The 20,033-nt window shown below is 42.2% G+C and overlaps 1 protein-coding gene across 1 annotated transcript in view; it reads right to left on the reverse strand.

Annotated features, from left to right (window-relative positions):
* Positions 1–11,100: 11,100 nt before the first annotated feature.
* The window catches only part of LOC139368300 (cadherin-23-like), a 237,626-nt gene continuing 228,693 nt past the window's right edge, over positions 11,101–20,033 (reverse strand). Inside the window, exons 49-51 of the mRNA XM_071107046.1 lie at positions 13,009–13,128; positions 12,709–12,819; positions 11,101–12,291 (exon numbers count right to left, since the gene is read on the reverse strand). Of these exons, the coding sequence (XP_070963147.1) occupies positions 11,944–12,291; positions 12,709–12,819; positions 13,009–13,128 (579 nt within the window). The 3' untranslated portion in view covers positions 11,101–11,943. The remainder of the gene's footprint in view (positions 12,292–12,708; positions 12,820–13,008; positions 13,129–20,033) is intronic.

The raw sequence follows: 20,033 nt of genomic DNA on the forward strand, positions 1-20,033 counted from the left end.
TGATACCTAGTTAGAACAAAATCCTGCGGTACCTGTGGCACTTCAGGAACAGTGTTGCCTACCCCTGGTATACAGCTTATCATGAGGTATTCTAACTCAGGTGAGAAGAACTTCGAGACTGCCTTAATATTAGAGATCGCGCACCAGCTGTTAACAGAAGAGACACACCACCCTATCGAGTTCACCCGATGTTACCGTTCTGTCCTGCCAATGTACAGAAAAAACAGCTAGATTTATATTTTCCATGTCCTTCTTCAGCCACGACTCGGAGAAACATAGGATATCCCAGTTCTTCAGATCACGTTAATAGCATAGTTTCAAACAGAGCTCATCCAGTTTATTCTCCAGTGATTGCAAGTTCTCCAATAGAACAGAGGGCAGAGGCGGTTTATCCACTCGCCAATGTAGTCTCGTCGGGTATCCCACACGTCGGCCTCTATAACACCGCATCTTCCTTCTTCGATTGTCGGGGGATTTGGGCCTGGTCCGGGATAAGCAGTATGTCATTCGCCTCCAACTCATTTAAGTATAAAGCATCATCCAAATCGAGGTTAGCTCTTTTACGGTGAAAGGAAATTATGGCATAAACTTTAAGTACAAAAAGTGTTAGATCTTAACTTCAGGGACAGATACAATGTTTTAATTGTAGGCCTATATGTGACCCGTTTCAGGAAACTAGGAGTATGCCGTGCGTCACTATTTCACAGGAGAGCCGTTTGAAAGTAAACTTTTCAAATTTTTATCAACATGTGTTTTGAGCAAAAATGTCTTCTGGAACATGTGAACTTTCATGTGCCTTAATATCAAACTTGTATGCCATCTGTAAATACAAATAAAATTGTTAAATTACAAGCCTTGTTGGTTTAGCCACAGAAAAATACATATCTTCCCGCTAGCCATGATTGGCTGAGATAATGAGTGGGATGTACATGCCGAGAGATGAGTTTGGATTGGTCAGTATGTCTAGGTAATCCTGTCTAACGCGGCTTAAAAAAATGTATTGCGTAGTAAAAATGCATAAGCCTAATGTCAAGTTAAAGTATACTGTTAGCTAGAGAGATACAGCTGTGTCTCTCCACTTTTTGGAGGGCCGAGCTTTGAAATCAGTGGAATTCAAGTACGATGGCTAAGGAGATGAAGAAGACACCTGTCTCTGGATTACATCTTCAAACTAAGGGCAACCATGGCATCTGACAGGAGACACATCCATCCATGATGTATGTGGGTAAGATAGTCTAGCTAGCTACATTTTCAGATATTACATGTTTCTAATTTTGACAAAATCCAGGTCGCAGTTGCAAATGAGAACTTGTTCTCAACTAGCCTACCTGGTTAAATAATGGTGAAATAAAATAAAGTGTTTTCATTATGTACAATATGTACATAAAGATATATGAATGAGTGATGGTACAGAACGGCATAGGCAAGATGCAGTAGATGGTATCGAGTACAGTATATACATATGAGATGAGTAATGTAGGGTATGTAAACATTATATTAAGTTGCGTTGTTTAAAGTGGCTAGTGATATATTTTACATCAATTTCCATCAATTCCCATTATTAAAGTGGCTGGAGTTGTCAGTGTGTTGGCAGCAGCCACTCAATGTTAGTGGTGGCTGTTTAACAGTCTGATGGCCTTGAGATAGAAGCTGTTTTTCAGTCTCTCTGTCCCTGCTTTGATGCACCTGTACTGACATCACCTTCTGGATGATAGCGGGATGAACAGGCAGTGGCTTGGGTGGTTGTTGTCCTTGATGATCTTTATGGCCTTCCTGTGACATTGGGTGGTGTAGGTGTCCTGGAGGGCAGGTAGTTTGCCCCCGGTGATGCGTTGTGCAGACCTCACTTACCCTCTGGAGAGCCTTACGGTTGTGGGCGGAGTAGTTGCCATACCAGGCGGTCATACAGCCCGACAGGATGCTCTCGATTGGGCATCTGTATAAGTTTGTGAGTGCTTTTGGTGAAAAGCCGAATTTCTTCAGCCTCCTGAGGTTGAAGAGGCGCTGCTGCGCCTTCTTCACGACGATGTCTGTGTGGGTGGACCAATTCAGTTTGTCCGTGATGTGTACGCCGAGGAACTTAAAACTTACTACCCTCTCCACTACTGTCCCATCGATGTGGATAGGGGGGGTGCTCCCTCTGCTGTTTCCTGAAGTCCACAATCATCTCCTTTGTTTTGTTGACGTTGAGTGTGAGGTTATTTTCCTGAGACCACACTCCGAGGGCCCTCACCTCCTCCCTCGAGGCCGTCTCGTCGTTGTTGGTAATCAAGCCTACCACTGTAGTGTCGTCCGCAAACTTGATGATTTGAGTTAGAGGCGTGCAATGCTACGCAGTCATGGGTGAACAGGGAGTACAGGAGAGGGCTCAGAACGCAACCTTGTGGGGCCCCAGTGTTGAGGATCAGCGAGGGTGGAGATGTTGTTTCCTACCCTCACCACCCGGGGGCGTCCCGTCAGAAAGTCCAGGACCAGTTGCACAGGGAGGGGTCGAGACCCAGGAGCTCGAGCTTAATGACGAGTTTGGAGGGTACTATGGTGTTAAATGCTGAGCTGTAGTCGATGAACAGCATTCTCACATTGGTATTCCTCTTGTCCAGATGGGTTAGGGCAGTGTGGTTGAGATTGCATCGTCTGTGGACCTATTTGGGCGGTAAGCAAATTGGAGTGGGTCTAGGGTGTCAGGTAGGGTGGAGGTGATATGGTCCTTGACTAGTCTCTCAAAGCACTTCATGATGACGGAAGTGAGTGCTACGGGGCGGTAGTTGTTTAGCTCAGTTACCTTAGCTTTCTTGGGAACAGGGACAATGGTGGCCCTCTTGAAGCATGTGGGAACAGCAGACTGGGATAAGGATTGATTGAATATGTCCGTAAACACACCAGCCAGCTGGTCTGCGCATGCTCTGAGGACACGGCTGGGGATGCCGTCTGGGCCTGCAGCCTTGCGAGGGTTAACACGTTTAAATGTTTTCCTTACGTCAGCTGCAGTGAAGGAGAGTCCCGCAGATTTTGGTAGCAGGCCGTGTCAGTGGCACTGTATTGTCCTCAAAGCGGGCAAAAAAGTTATTTAGTCTGCCTGGGAGCAAGACATCCTGGTCCGTGACGGGGCTGGTTTTCTTTTTGTAATCCGTGATTGAGTGTAGACCCTGCCACATACCTCTTGTGTCTGAGCCGTTGAATTGTGACTCTACTATACTGGCGCTTAGCTTGTTTGATTGCCTTGCGGAGGGAATAGCTACACTGTTTGTATTCGGTCATGTTTCCGGTCACCTTTCCCTAGTTAAAAAGCAGTGGTTCGAGCTTTCAGTTTCACGCGAATGCTGCCATCAATCCACGGTTTCTGGTTTGGGAATGTTTTAATCGTTGCTATGGGAACGACATCATCAATGCACTTTCTAATGAACTCGCTCACCGAATCAGCGTATTCTTCAATGTTATTGTTGGACGCAATGCGGAACATATCCCAATCCACGTGATTGAAGCAGTCTTGAAGCATGGAATCAGATTGGTCGGACCAGCGTTGAACAGACCTGAGCGCGGGAGCTTCTTGTTTTAGTTTCTGTCTGTAGGCAGGAAGCAACAAAATGGAGTCTTGGTCAGCTTTTCCGAAAGGAGGGCGGGGACATATATGCGTCGCGGAAGTTAGAATAGCAATGATCCAAGGTTTTACCAGCCCTGGTTGCGTAATCGATATGCTGATACAATTTAGGGAGTCTTGTTTTCAGATTAGCCTTGTTAAAATCCCCAGCTACAATGAATGCAGCCTCAGGATATGTGGTTTCCAGTTTGCAAAGAGTCAAATAAAGTTTGTTCAGAGCCATCGATATGTCTGCTTTGGGGGGAATATATACGGCTGTGATTATAATCGAAGAGAATTCCCTTGGTAGATAATTCGGATGACATTTGATTGTGAGGAATTCTAAGTCAGGTGAACAGAAGGACTTGAGTTCCTGTATGTTGTTGTGGTCACACCACGTCTTGTTAATCATAAGGCATACGCCCCCGCCCCTCTTCTTACCAGAAAGATGTTTGTTTCTGTCGGCGCGATGCGTGAAGAAACCAGCTGGCTGCAGCGATTCCGTTAGCGTCTCTCGAGTGAGCCATGTTTCCGTGAAGCAAAGAACGTTACAGTCTCTGATGTCCCTCTGGAATGCTACCCTTGCTCGGATTTCATCAACCTTGTTGTCAAGAGACTGGACATTGGCGAGTAGTATGCTAGGGAGTGGTGTGCGATGTGCCTGTCTCCGGAGCCTGACCAGAAGACCGCTACGTTTTCCTCTTTTTCGACATCTTTGTTTTGGGTCGCTGGCTGGGATCCATTCCGTTGTCCTGGGTGGAAGGCAGGACACAGGATCCGCTTCGGGAAAGTCATATTCCTGGTCGTACTGATGGTGAGTTGACGTTGCTCTTATATTCAGTAGTTCTTCCCGACTGTATGTAATGAAACCTAAGATTACCTGGGGTATTAATGTAAGAAATAACACGTAAAAAAACAAAAAATAGTTTCCTAGGAACGCGAAGCGAGGCGGGACTCTGTCGGTGCCGGAAGGATACTATGTTAGTCACCATTGACTAGCACAGTTAGTCACCATTGCTCTGGATAACATGAAAACAGCATAACCAGCTCTGCAAGGGTGAGTAAAATGGTCAGAGTGGGGTGTTCTCTCATTATGTGTAGCTAGCAAACTAGGCAATTATAGCCAGTTAGCTTGGGTGCTTGACTACCGTTGTGAGGTCAGAATGTTCAGATCAACCCTACTCATCGTCCAGAGTGTCCAGTGTGGGCTCTGAACCCTCAGAGGGAAACGCTCTGAATTTACGAATGGGCAATCTGACAGCACAGTTGCCGTCACCAACGCTCTGAATATCATAACAGCCTAACCAGCTCTGATAGGGCGAGTAATGTTCAGTGAGCTGTTCTCTCACTTGTGTCTGGAAGTAGCTAGCAAGTTAGCTTGGGTGCTGGACTGCTGTTGTTAGTAGACTGCTTGGATCAACCCTTAATGAGATGGGTGGGGCTAAAGCTTAAGAGGGTGTGAACGATGCTGAATGGGTGTAGACAAAGAATGGGTGTAGACACACACAGTTTTTGAATTAGCAATAAGTACAGTGGATTGATTCTTCACATAGTCTGCGCCATCTGATGTGACAACGTAGCCATTTGTTTGTGGGGCACCGCCACTCACAACAGCTAACCTAACATAGCCACAGGGCGTCTGCAACCTGACAATTTGTCCAGGCGCCAATGGACTGAGCTGCCGTGCACTATGGTCATAGTACACTTTTCCCCTCATTCTCTGTTGTGTCAGAGCCTCCTTTACCGTGTCTCCATCACAGGGTGAAGCATCTCTGTGGTGTGGGAAGCATTGTCCCTAGTCCTCCTGGAAAACGGTCTCTACGCAGGTGATGGCAGGTCATTTGGGCAGGTCATTTTCAAGGATTAGAACACCTAACCTGACAGCATCTCAAGTTCTTTAATCACTTTCTCTTTCATTGCCACTGGCACTTTTCTGGGCGCATAGACTGGGCATTACTCATTCAGTTTCATGTGAAAAACCACTGGTAGATTGCCAATCTCTTCTGTGTTAAATAGGTCACTATACTCCTGGAGCCTATTGCTTCAACATGTGCACATCAGGAGGTAGTTGTATGAGCCCCAATGCTATGCTGTCTGACAACCCAAGTAGTGGTTTCACTTCCTGTTCAACTACATTAAAGTTAAAGTTCCCTTGAGTGCAATGAAGGGTGGCTGTGTACGGATCATCTGCCCCCCATAGGCAGCCAGGTTCACTTTTTCAGCAGTATTAACAGACACAGTAGGTTCAATGTTCTCCAGCATTTGTTTCAATAACACATTGCACTTTGCACCAGTATCCATTTTCACTTTGAGCTTGGCTGCAGAGTAGATTACTATTAGAGTAGTGAATATCTCCCCCTTGTTAGTAATCAGATCAACACTTTCACAGTAGAATGTATCCTCAACTTCATTTGCAGGTTTACATTCCAGTTCATTCATTCTGCTGAAGTTCTGTGCTCTGGGCTGATATGAGCCAGGCTGATGTGCATTAGTATGGTATCTGTTACTGTTAGCATAGCTGCTTGATGGTTGCTGTTGTGCTCATTGTTGACTTGACCTGCAGCACTTGGCAAAAATATTAATCCTACCCGAGTTATTGCACCGTTTGTTAAATGCAAAACATATGTTTCTATCAGGGGGGTGTGCACCATTACAGTTTGTACAGCGTTGACCTTGAACGGCAAAAACCTCTCCTCCCTCCTCAGTTCCTTTTTACTCCTTTCAGACTGCTCATTTAGCATGCACAGATTAACAGCTGATTCCAGTGTGATTTTTTTTTCCATAGCAGTTTATTGTCACTTTGTTCTCTAACCAGTTCATCAGTTAGTGGACCAAATTCACACTGTATCACCAGTATTTTCAGCATAGATGTATAGGACTGAATAGATTCATCAGGTTTTCGGTTTGTAGAATTTAACGAGTCTGTCCATTATTACATTTTTCACTTGGAGACATACAGTATCTGTTCAAACTTTGTCAACAATACCTCCTCATGATTCTCTTCCTCTGCAAAGACAAATGATTTTCCATGGTGTCCGGTCCAGCCAGGTTTAGTAGAGTGCACACTTGAACCTTCTTTGTTTTGTCCGATAGACCCGCATCGCAGTAAATCCACCATTCCTTCTCAAATTTTTTCCAGTTGTCTGCAATGTTTTCATTGAAAACCAGCTGGTTGATACGGCGCAATCCCAATAATCCCACTGAGTGAGTCTGACAACGTTACTGCCGATGTACAAATATCCAATGTTAACTTTACCCTCTGCATTTCATACATCTTGTGTCACACTCAATGTGGTCCCCACACACCCCACGTATAGTCCATACATTCCTGGTGAATCACCCACCCATCTACAAGGCTACAATATTATTAGGCCATTATCTACTGCCTAAAATAAACTTTTAACAAAATCTAATAATAAAAAGACAAAGTCATAACAGTTTTAGTTAAAAGCCCATCTTTTATTTATGAAGACTTTAACATCTCAGGGGTCAGGAGGGAGAACCGGGAGGGGGTGTTAGGTCAGGTACAGTGCCTTCAGAAAGTATTCACACCCCTTGATTGAATTTAAAATAGATTAAATGGAGATGTTTTTGTCATTGGCCTACCCACAATTCCTCATATTGTGAAAGTGGAATTGTGTTTTAAATCTACACTGGAGTTGTTTACCAAGAAGTTAGTGAATAATCCTGAGTGGCCGAGTTACAATTTTGACCTTATCTGATTGAAAATCAATGGCAACACTTGAAAATGGTTATCTAGCAATGATAAACAACTAATTTGACAGAGCTTGAAGAATTTTGAAAGAATGATGGTCAAATATTGTTCAATCCAGGTGTGCAAAGCTCTTAGACTTACCCAGAAAGACTCACAGCTGTAATTGCTGACAAAGGTGATCCTAACATGTATTGGAAAGGGGTGTCAATACTTATGTAAATGAGATACAGAACCAGTCAAAAGTTTGGACACATCTACTCATTCCAGAGTTTTTCTTCATTTTTAAAATATTTTCTACATTGTAGAGTAATAGTGAAGGCATCAAAACTATGAAATAACATGCATTGAATAATGTAGTAACCCAAAAAGTGTTAAATGTGAACCGTTTCAGGAAACTAGGCGTACGTCGCGGGTCACTACTTCACACGAGCCATTTGAATGTAATATTTTTTTTATCAAAATGTTTTTTTGGGGTTCAGAAATGCCTTCTGGAACATGTGAACTTTCATGTGCCTTACCAACAAACGTGTATGGAATCTTTAAATACTACTACAATTGTTACATTTCAAGTATTGTTGGTTTAGCACAGAAAATGACAACCTTCCTGCTAGCCATGATTGGCTGAGATAATGAGTGGGATGGACATGCCGAGAGATGAGTTAGGATTGGTCTGCCACATAGCACGCTTCTGTCTATTTGAGCTGGTCAGTATGTGTTGGTAATCCTGTCTGACGCAGCTTTAAAAATACATATAATGCTTAGTAGAACTGCATAAGTGTTGTTCTCCACTTTCTGGAGGACTGAGTTTTGAAATTAGTGGAATTAGAGTATGATAGCTAAGGAGATGGAGAAAATACCTGTCTCTGGATTACATTTTCAAACTAAGGGCAACCAGGGCATCCGTGACAGTGAGAAGCGTTCAACCATGATGTATACAGGTAAGATAGTCTACCTAGCTACATTTGAGGATATGACAAATTTTACATTTTGACTTAGTCTTTTCATTTCAAGTTAAAATGTATGGTTAGCTAGCTAGTTAACGTTAGCTGGCTGACTCGCTAGCTAACGTTACATTTATGATCTTATTATTCGTATCTCAGAGACATTTGCTTGGCTAGTTATAGCCTAATGTTAGCTGTTAGGGTAGTAACACCATGCGTTGGGATTATGGTTCATTGTTTAGCTAGCTAGCTAGCTACATGTCTTAACAAAATACTCAATTTTGCAAGTGTCCATTTTATAGAATGTCATTGTGACAACTTAGCTTGGGTGCTTGACTGCTGCTGTTAGGACGTTTCTCATAAGTGAGAATACAAATGTATTAGCTTTCAAAGCAGATTTACTTTCCCGTTGTTCCTCAAATGCAGTGTATGATATACCATTTAATAGTTCTGTGTCTGCTTTTATCCAATGTAAAAAGCACTTCAAAGTAGCCACACTGCCTTGATGACAGCTCTGCACACTCTTGGCATTCTCTCAAACAGCTTCATGAGGAATGCTTTTCCAACAGTCTTGAAGGAGTTCCTACATATGCTGAGCACTTGTTGGCTGCGGTGCAACTCATCCCAAACCATCTCAATTGAGTTGGGGTAATTGTGGAGGCCAGGTCATCTGATGTGGCCCTTCATCACTTTCCTTCTAGGTCAAATAGCCCTTACACAGCCTGGATGTGTGTTTTGGGTTATTATCCAGTTGAGAAAAAAAAAGTATAGTCCCACTAAGCTCAAACCAGATGGGTTGGCGTATCGCTGCAGAATGCTATGGTAGCCATACTGGTTCAGTGTGCCTTGAATTCTACATAAATCACTGACAGTGTCACCAGCAAAGCACCATCACACTTCCTCCATGCTTCACGGTGGGAACCACACATGCAGAAATGATCCGTTCACCTACTCTGTGTCTCATAAAGACACGGCGGTTTAACCACAAATCTCAAATTTGGATTCATCAGATGAAACGACAGATTTCCACCAGTCTAATGTCAGATTTCCACCGGTCTAATGTCCATTGTTCGTATTTCTTGGCCCAAGCAAGTCTCTTCTTATTATTGGTGTCCTTTAGTAGTGGTTTCTTTTGCAGCAATTCGACCATGAAGGCCTGATTCACGCAGTCTTCTCTGAACAATTGATGTTGAGATATGTCTTTTACTTGAACTCTGTGAAGCATTTATTTGGGCTAAAATCTGAGGTGCAGTTAACTCTGCAGCAGAAGTAACTCTGGGTCTTCCTTTCTGTGGTGGTCTTTAGGAGAGCCAGTTTCATCATAGCGCTTGATGGTATTTGCGACTGCACTTGAAGAAAGTTCTTGAAATTTTCGGCAATGACTGACATTCATGTCTTGAAGTAATGATGGATTGTTGTTTCTCTTTGCTTATTTGAGCTGCTATTGCCATAATATGGACTTGGTCTTTTACCAAATAGGGCTATCTTCTGTATACCACCCCTACCTTGTCACAACACAACTAATTGGCTCAAATGCATTAAGACGGACAAATTAACTTTAACAAGGCACACCTGTTAATTGAAATGCATTCCAGGTAACTACCTCATGAAGCTGGTTAAGATAATTCCAAGAGTGTGCAAAGCTGTCATCAAGGCAAAGGGTGGCTACGTTGAAGAATCTCAAATATAAAATATATTTACATTTGTTTAACACTTTTTTGGATACTACATGATTCAATATGTGTTATTTCCTAGTTTTGATGTCTTCACTATTATTCTACAATGTAGAAAATAATAAAAATAAAAACTCTTGAATGAGTAAATGACTGGTACTGTATTTCTGTATTTCAATTTCAACAAATTTGCAAAAAATTTAAAAAAAATGTTTGCACTTTGTCATTATCAGGACTTGTGTGTAGTTGGTGAGAGATAAAAAATCCAATGAATCCATTTTGAATTCAGGCTGTAACAAAACAAAATGTGGAATAAATCAAGGGGTATGAATACTTTCTGTAAATTACCTGGCTTATCTAACGCCTCATGCAGCCTCCTCTCCTGCAATGCCAGGACATCCTGTAGAGGCCTGTGGATGCTTTCTGTCATTGACTACGAATTACTTTTAGATGGGTCAGGGGTCCCTTTTATTGGGCTGGAGGAGGAGCGAAATTATGCCGTAATGTCATTAACATGACACAATAGTATCCGTGCCATTCCAAACACAAAAACTGAAAAACCAAAACCCAGCTTAATATAAAGTGGTCTACCGGATGTAAAAGGACGGCATGCTTCTTTAGAGCCTGAAAATGAAGAAAAAAGAAAAAAAAATTGTAGGAGTAGTCCCTTCTGCAGTTTAGAATAATTAGCGTATTATAATATTAGATATTCTGAAAACATGGCAACCATGCTCTGTGTATGTTTGGTGGGACGTTGATTGAATATTCTAACCCTCAGAAAACTGGACACAGGAATGTCCTTGCTACATTCCCAATGAATGTGTCTTGAACATTCATATTGAATATTCTGAGAACATGCTAACTACGTTCTGGGAAAGTTATGTTTGACATTAAGGGAATAAAACAGTCTTCACTGGAACAGTCCTATGAAAACATTAGGTAATGGCAGTGGTGGAAAAAGTACCCAAATGTCATACTTGAGTTAAAGTAAAGATACCTTAATAGAACATGACTCAAGTAAAAGTGAAAATCACCCAGCAACATCCTACTTGAGTAAAAGTCTAAAATAATTAGGTTTTAAATATAGTTAAGTATCAAAAGTAAATGTAATTGCTAAAATATACTTACTGTAAGTGCCAAAAGTAAATACTAAAACATTTCAAATTCCTTACATTAAGCAAACCAGACGGCACCTTTTTTAATTTTTTTTTTTTAAATATGCGGATAGCCAGGGGCACGCTCCAACACTCAGACATCATTTACAAATAAAGCATGTGTTTAGTCAGATCAGAGGCAGTAGGAATGACCAGGGATGTTCTCTTGATATAATTGTGTGAATTAGACCATTTTCCTGTCCTGATAAGCATTCAAAATGTAATGTACTTTTGGAAGTCAGGGAGAATGTATGGAGCAAAAAATACATACTTTAACTTCACTACATTCCTAAAGAAAATTAAAAGTAAAGTACAGATATCCCCCAAAAATGACTTAAGTAGTACTTTCAAGTATTTTTACTTAAGTACTTTACACGACTGGATAATGATCTAATGAGACTCTTAAGGGAATGTTCTCTAAAAGTGTGGGAATGTTCTTAGCTGGGCACCTGGATCTTAGCTGAATCTGTAAGAGACCAAATTATATCCTGCAAGAGACAAGCTGGCCATAATGTCCTATTTATCAAAATGTTTTATCTTAGTCTTTCAGTTTGCTTTGCTATTTTATGTTCCAGGTCTTCAATTGACACACAGGCCTATGCATTTGATCCACCATCAGGCATTAAATGAAATTAAAATCCCTTACACATACCTTCCATGGCTCACAAAGATCTTCACTGGCATTTGAAGTTCCCAGACTATACACACTCCACCTCCTCCAACCCCTGGCCCTCTGCCCGCTTTCCCAAATCTCTCCTGGCTGTATACTGGTCACAGTGGTCAGTGTCTGACACTCAGTCTATGAGGAGAGGATAGAGGAAGAGTCAGGGGGACAGGAGGACACTTCACTCAGTGGTGGATCTTCTCAGACCAGCGAGGCTAGTCATAACTCTGTGATCTCCAGCGGGCTCTCGGACAGTGTGTTATCGACCTTGTTGTTGTGGTGCAGCGGCGTGGACTTGGCCGACTCAGTACGGGCATTGCGCTCGGTGTACAGCCCCCTGTCGGTGGCGTTAAGCGCCTCCATGGAGCGCGCCAGGGCCAGCTGGTTGTCCTCAGGCAGACTGTTGAGGTCAGAGGTCAGGAGCGTGCCCATGCTGCCGTGAACAACGTGCACGCCGTCGGGTCCCCTCATCTCCACGGGGAGCTTGTGTTTGAAGCGCAGCGTACCCCAGCTGCCACCCATGCCCACTCGCTCATCCTCGTCATCATCCAGGTCACTCTGGATCAGCTGGGAGAGGAAAGAAGGTAGAGACATGGAAGAGAGGAATAGGCAGATTATATTAAAGGGTAGAGGGTTGAAGGAAGTTGGGGAATAATCAAAAAAGCAGCACCAATTGTCTCATTGAAATTAAGTAACATTGAAAGTCAGATGCAATAATGTTGAAAAGGTGCAGCAGTCAGAAATGAGCCTGAAAGGAATTCTGAGGGGAAAAACAGCAGTTAGCACTAGCAGTCGGTGGCAACATCCTATAGAGCAGTAGAGTGGGGTGGCAGTGGCCTACAGGAGTCATGCAAGCAGAGGCAGTGAGACGGAGAAGCGCCAGTGGGGAAAACAGAGGAGTGATATAGCGCCCTCCAATGGCGGTGGCAGGGAGCAGGACAGCACACAGCAACAGGATTGGACCTGCTTCTTCTCACGTCCCACCTCTGTGACTGACGATTGGTCGCCTTGGCTAGTCGACTTGGTGACCAGTCTGGCTGCAAAGAGCTTTTTGAGCCTCAGGTAGTCGTCCAGAACCACATTGAGCAATGTGCCCTAATAGGACAGCAGTTAGGGTCACAATCACAGTCAATCAAAATCACATTCACCGTCCCAATATGTTTAGATTACTGCACAGCACCTCAAAACCAATGGTTGTTTTACAAGCAGAAATATTAGTTCCCAACAGGAATGTGTGGTCACTGCCACCTGAGAGGACATATTGTGTGTTTGTGTGTCCCTTACCTTAACGGGCCCCTCCCTCATGATCTGGCCCAGCTTGGCGATGTTGTCATACTCCTGGATGGCTGCTCTCAGGTAACGGTCATCCTCAGGCTTGGCCTGAGGCTTGCGGCCAAATGTTCCCTGCAAGGTGTAATACACACACACACACACACACACAGATCAGTGAAAGACAAATGCCTGGCCTAGGAGGGCAGCACTGGTGATACGAGAGACACAGAGATCCAGAGCTGACTTTGGCTGGGATTCAATCAAATGTGTACTGTACTGTCGACATGCAGGCGATTTCCATGATGTTCGCTGAGATTGCATACACGGTAAACGCTGTGGATGTCAACTCAAGTGTAAGTTACCTTTAAAGTCAAGTGCAGTGCGCGTGTTGACAGTGATTTGACTGAATCACTGCCTGAGGGTCACTCGGAGGGCGGAGCCATGATGACTAACTGGAGCTCATGTAAACCTGAGACAAAATGTGGTGTCATCTTCCCTAGGACTATATACAGTGGGGACTGTGAAGCAACACAAACATAGGTACAGACACATGCCTACACACATACGAAAACATACGCATTATACACACACGTACACATGGATTTTGTATTGTAGATACAGTGGGGAGAACAAGTATTTGATACACTGCCGATTTTGCAGGTTTTCCAACTTACAAAGCATGTCTGTAATTTTTATCATAGGCACACTTCAACTGTGAGACGGAATCTAAAACAAAAATCCAGAAAATCACATTTTATGATTTTTAAGTAGTTAATTTGCATTTTATTGCATGACATAAGTATTTGATACATCAGAAAAGTAGAAATTAATATTTGGTACAGAAACCTTTGTTTGCAATTACAGAGATCATACGTTTCCTGTAGTTCTTGACCAGGTTTGCACACACTGCAGCAGGGATTTTGGCCCACTCCTCCATACAGACCTTCTCCAGATCCTTCAGGTTCCGGGGCTGTCGCTGGGCAATACGGACTTTCAGCTCCCTCCAAAGATTTTCTATTGGGTTCAGGTCTGGAGACTGGCTAGGCCACTCCACAACCTTGAGATGCTTCTTACAGAGCCACTCCTTAGTTGCCCTGGCTGTGTGTTTCGGGTCGTTGTCATGCTGGAAGACCCAGCCACGACCCATCTTCAATGCTCTTAATGAGGGAAGGAGGTTGTTGGCCAAGATCTTGTGATACATGGCCCCGTCCATCCTCCCCTCAATACGGTGCAGTCGTCCTGTCCCCTTTGCAGAAAAGCATCCCCAACGAATGATGTTTCCACCTCCATGCTTCACGGTTGGGATGGTGTTCTTGGGGTTGTACTCATCCTTCTTCTTCCTCCAAACACAACGAGTGGAGTTTAGACCAAAAAGCTCTATTTTTGTCTCATCAGACCACCTGACCTTCTCCCATTCCTCCTCTGGATCATCCAGATGGTCATTGGCAAACTTCAGACGGGCCTGGAAATGCGCTGGCTTGAGCAGGGGGACGTTGCGTGCGCGGCAGGATTTTAATCCATGATGGTGTAGTGTGTTACTAATGGTTTTCTTTGAGACTGTGGTCCCAGCTCTCTTCAGGTCATTGGCCAAGTCCTGCCGTGTAGTTCTGGGCTGATCCCTCACCTTCCTCATGATCATTGATACCCCACGAGGTGAGATCTTGCATGGAGCCCTAGACCGAGGGTGATTGACCGTCATCTTGAACTTCTTCCATTTTCTAATAATTGCGCCAACAAATCAAATCAAATTTATTTATATAGCCCTTCGTACATCAGCTGATGTCTCAAAGTGCTGTACAGAAACCCAGCCGAAAACCCCAAACAAGCAATCCCGGTGTAGAAACACAGTTGTTGCCTTCTCACCAAGCTGCTTGCCTTTTGTCCTGTAGCCCATCCCAGCCTTGTGCAGGTCTACAATGTTATCCCTGATGTCCTTACACTGCTCTCTGGTCTTGGCCATTGTGGAGAGGTTGGAGTCTGTTTGATTGAGTGTGTGGACAGGTGTCTTTTATACAGGTAACGAGTTCAAACAGGTGCAGTTAATACAGGTAATGAGTGGAGAACAGGAGGGCTTCTTAACTTCTTATGGTAAAGGGGACGCTTTGCGTCCCACTTGGCCAAAAGCCAGGGAAAATGCAGTGCGGCAAATTCAAATAAAATCATATGAAAATCAAACTTTCATTAAATCACACATGCAAGATACTAAATTAAAGCTACACTTGTTGTGAATCCAGCCAACAAGTCAGTTTTTAAAAAGGCTTTTCGGCGAAAGCATAATAAGCTATCTGATGATAGCACAATAGTAAACAAAGAGAGTAGCATATTTCAACCCTCCAGGCACTACACAAAACGCATAAATAAAATATAAAACATGCCTTACCTTTGACAAGCTTCTTTTGTCGGCACTCCAATATGTCCCATAAACATCACAATTGGTCCTTTTGTTCAATTAATTCTGTCCATATATATCCAAAATGTAAATTTATTTGGCACGTTTGATCCAGAAAAAAACAGCTTCCAAATTGCGCAACGTCACTACAAAATATCTCCAAAGTTGCCTATAAACTTTGCCAAAACATTTCAACCTACTTTTGTAATACAACTTTAGTTATTTTTAAACGTTAATAATCGATCAAATTGAAGACAGTTCAATCTGTTTTCAATAGAGGACAAGAGGAAACTAACGCTACTTTTCAAGTCTTGCGCAACTCTCAACAGTGTTACCCATTTCCTAGATGGTCGTACTTCCTCATTGCACAAAGGAATAACCTCAACCAAATTCCAAAGACTGGTGACATCCAGTGGAAGCGGAACTGAAAACCAGTGCCTAAGAAATATCGTTTTCCAACGAGATCTCACTGAACAAAACCTAACTCACTGAACAGACAGAGACCTAAAAAAATATACAATTCGGAACGGTTCGTCCTCGGGGTTTTGCCTGCTACATAAGTTCTGTTATACTCACAGACATGATTCAAACCGTTTTAGAAACTTCAGAGTGTTTTCTATCCAAATCTACTAATACTATGTATATCTTAAATTCTTGGCATGAGTAGCAGGAAGTTGAAATTGGGCACGCTATTTATCCAAAAGTGAAAACGCTGCCCCCGATACCTTAAGATGTTAAAGAAAAACGAACAGGTCTGTGAGAGCTGGAATTCTTACTGGTTGGTTGGTGATCAAATACTTATGTCATGCAATAAATTGCAAATTTATTATTTAAAAATCATACAATGTGATTTTCTGGATTTTTGTTTGAGATTCCGTCTCTCACAGTTGAAGTGCACCTATGATAAAAATTACAGATTACATGCTTTGTAAGTAGGAAAAGGCTGGCACTTTTACAGTCGTGCCCGATTGCATTTCCTAGGGCTTCCACTGGATGTCAACAGTCTTTAGAAAGAGTTTCGGGCTGTTTTGGGGGGTAAATGAGGGAGAAGAAGTCGTTTTTCTAAGGGCTCGCATTTTGTCTGTAGTGTTTCCATGCGCATGGCCGAGAGAGCGCGTTCTTTTTGTTTATCTCCGGTAAAGACAATAACAATTCTCTGTCTTATATTGTATTGTTTATTTGCGTATTAGGGTACCTAAGGATTGATTATAAATGTTGATTGACTTGTTTGGATAAATTTATTGGTAACGTTTGGGATTAATTTTGTATGCATTTTGACCGATGGAAATCGAGTGGATTATTGACTGAAGCGCGCAAGCTAAACTGAGTTTTTATGGATATAAAGAAGAAATTTATCGAACAAAATAACAATTTGTAATGTAACTGAGACCTTTTGGAGTGCCAACAGAAGAAGATCTTCAAAGGTCAGGCATATATTATATCACTATTTCTGACTTTCGTGTCGCAGCTCCCCGGTTGAAAATTATTTGTCATGCATTTGTGTGCTGGACGCTGTCCTCAGATAATCGCATGGTTTGCTTTTGCCGTAAAGCATTTTAAAAATCTGACACCTTGGCTGGATTAACAAGTTAAGCTTTATTGTGAAGTATTGCACTTGTGATTTCATGAAAGTTTAATATTTATAGTAATTTAATTTGAATTTGGCACTCCGGATGTTGGCCAGGTGGGACGCTACCGTAAATACAAGTATACAGTGTTAGTAGCATAATACCTGGCTAGGCCAGAGGAGAGATTCACTTGTGTATCATTTTTCCTGTGTAGTCCCAGCTAACAACAAACGCTTCCACAACTTTAGAGAATGTTCCCTTAAGAGTCTCATTAGGTTTTCATAGGAATGTTACAGTTACATATAAGGACTGTTTCCAAGAGACCATTCCTTTAAAGTAAAACAGGACTTACCCAGAACATGATTCAAATTTTCTCAGAATATTCAATATTAATGTTCTAGGCATGTTTCATGGGAACGTTGTAAGAACATTCCTGTGTCCAGTTTTCTGTGGGTTAGGATAATATTCTATCAACGTCCCACCAAACATACATGGTTGCCATTTTCTACGAATATACGATATTGATGTTCTAGAGACGCTTCATGGGAACTTTGCAAGAACATTCCTGGGTATCAGACATCACCTGATGGTCCCAAAGAAACAGTCTAGAAGAAAACACCTAATTGTTTATCATTGCACATCTCCCCCTGTTACTGTGGCCATGCCCATTTTAGGCTCTGATTGGTGAACCACTGATCCATTCACAGCTCTTTGTTTGTTGGCAATTTTAGGGACATTCACACACAAACAATGTTTTAAACAGTGTTTTCAACATACATATTTGACATACATGATTACATTGTGCATGTTCATTTATATAATTATTATTCAGCATGTACTCCCCTGGGATTTGAACTCAGAACCTCTTGGTTCACAGCATTCTGAGCTTTCTGTTATGTCACCATGTTAGTGTCAGTTTATTGATTTGATTGACTTATTTAAAGCAATTTTAGGGCTTTTTGTATACTTCTCTGATGTTGGTGGGGCATTAAAACCCTGTTTTAATGTTACCCCTGAATCACTATGGTCAATAAAATTGTTTTTCTTGACTGAAGTAAATCTCAGCTCTGTTAAAAGTACAAAGTGCATTCACCTTATACCTACAGTATCCAGTAGTTTCAGATCTGCCTAGCAAGAAGGGTTTAGGGTTTGCTTCTCAACAGTGTCTAACTATACTTGCCCAATAAGCATATGCCCTAGGGATATCCCATATTGGGATAGTGCATATGGCATTCGTCAATGGGTTTGAGACCTGCTAGGGGAGTCGCACTACTCTCATGTTCTAAGTACTATAAGTCGTTGTCATTATTTGGCAATAGATACAACACCCCTAACTGATCAAATAAAAAAACAGTTTCTCATTGAAATATGCTCACCTGTAGGATTGCCACTTATATTGAAATTATTACCACATTTCCACTATCTCATAAACTGTCAGTAGTTAATTAATTTGATATAGTTGAGCATCTCTCCATCGTCTTCTTGAAATCCACACCACATACCGTCATTACATTGTTCATTTAAAAATTTCACAAATCAAATGAAATTTATTTACATAGCCCTTCGTACATCAGCTGATATCTCAAAGTGCTGTACAGAAACCCTGCCTAAAACCCCAAACAGCAAGCAATGCAGGTGTAGAAGCACGGTGGCTAGGAAAAACTCCCTAGAAAGGCCAAAACCTAGGAAGAAACCTAGAGAGGAACCAGGCTATATGAGGGGTGGCCAGTCCTCTTCTGGCTGTGCCGGGTGGAGATTATAACAGAACATGGCAAGATGTTAAAATGTTTATAAATGACCAACATGGTCAAATAATAATAATCAAAGTAGTTGTCGAGGGTGCAGCAAGTCAGCACCTCAGGAGAAAATGTCAGTTGGCTTTTCATAGCCGATCATTAAGAGTATCTCTACCACTCCTGCTGTCTCTAGAGAGTTGAAAACAGCAGGTCTGGGACAGGTAGCACATCCGGTGAACAGGTCAGGATTCCATAGCCGCAGGCAGAACAGTTGAAACTGGAGCAGCAGCACGGCCAGGTGGACGGGGGACAGCAAGGAGTCATCATGCTAGGTAGTCCTGAAGCATGGTCCTAGGGCTCAGGTCCTCCGAGAGAAAGAGATAATTAGAGAGCATACTTAAATTCACACAGGACACTGGATAAGACAGGAGAAGTACTCCAGATATAACAAACTCAAAAAGGATGTAGCAACTGCAGATTTCCCCTTTAATATATTGTGTTTCGTGATTTGTCCCACGTGATTTTTATATTTGTTTCCACATTAAAACATGGAGATGGATCTCTGTGTTGTGTATTGTTTTGGTATAACTGGTGAAAGGTTTGGATTTGAAAATTAGAACCAAACACTGGCAACATCATTGCTAAAATGGCAAATGAGAGAAAGTATGCTACTGTTAATATACACATTTCTAATATTCTGAGAATATGGCAACCATGTTCTAGGTACTGTGTGTTTCTATCAGAATCAATGCCACAATGACATACATTTACATTTTAGTCATTTAGCTTTAATCCAGAGTGATTTACAGTTAGTGCATTCATCTTAAAATAGCGAGGTCAGACAACCACATATCATAGTCATTGTAAGTACATTTTTCCTCAATAAATATCAGCAAAGTCAGTGCTAGTTGGAAAAGACAAGGTCATCTAATGCGCAATTGTGTTCTTTCCCGCTATTCATTCATTTTGATGCAGCCCATCCTCTTATCTGATTATCAAATCAAATGTTATTAAATGTTATGCTTCGTAAACAACAATGAAATGCTTACTTACTGGCCCTTCCCAGCAATGCAGAGAGAAAAATAATAAAACAAGGAATAAATACACAATGATTAACGACTACATACACAGGGTACCAGTACCGAGTTGATGAGCAGGGGTACGAGGTAATTGAGGTAGATATGTACATATACAGTAGATAAGAGTAAAGTGTCTAGTCAACAAGATAGATAATAAACAGTAGCAATCAGCGTGATGAGCCAATAGTGTGCAAAAATGGTCAATGCAGATAGTCCAGGTAGCTATTTGGATAACTATTTGGCAGTCTTATGGCTTGGGGGTAGA

The sequence above is a fragment of the Oncorhynchus clarkii genome, chromosome 16, assembly GCF_045791955.1.
Source record: "Oncorhynchus clarkii lewisi isolate Uvic-CL-2024 chromosome 16, UVic_Ocla_1.0, whole genome shotgun sequence".
NCBI lineage: Eukaryota > Metazoa > Chordata > Actinopteri > Salmoniformes > Salmonidae > Oncorhynchus > Oncorhynchus clarkii.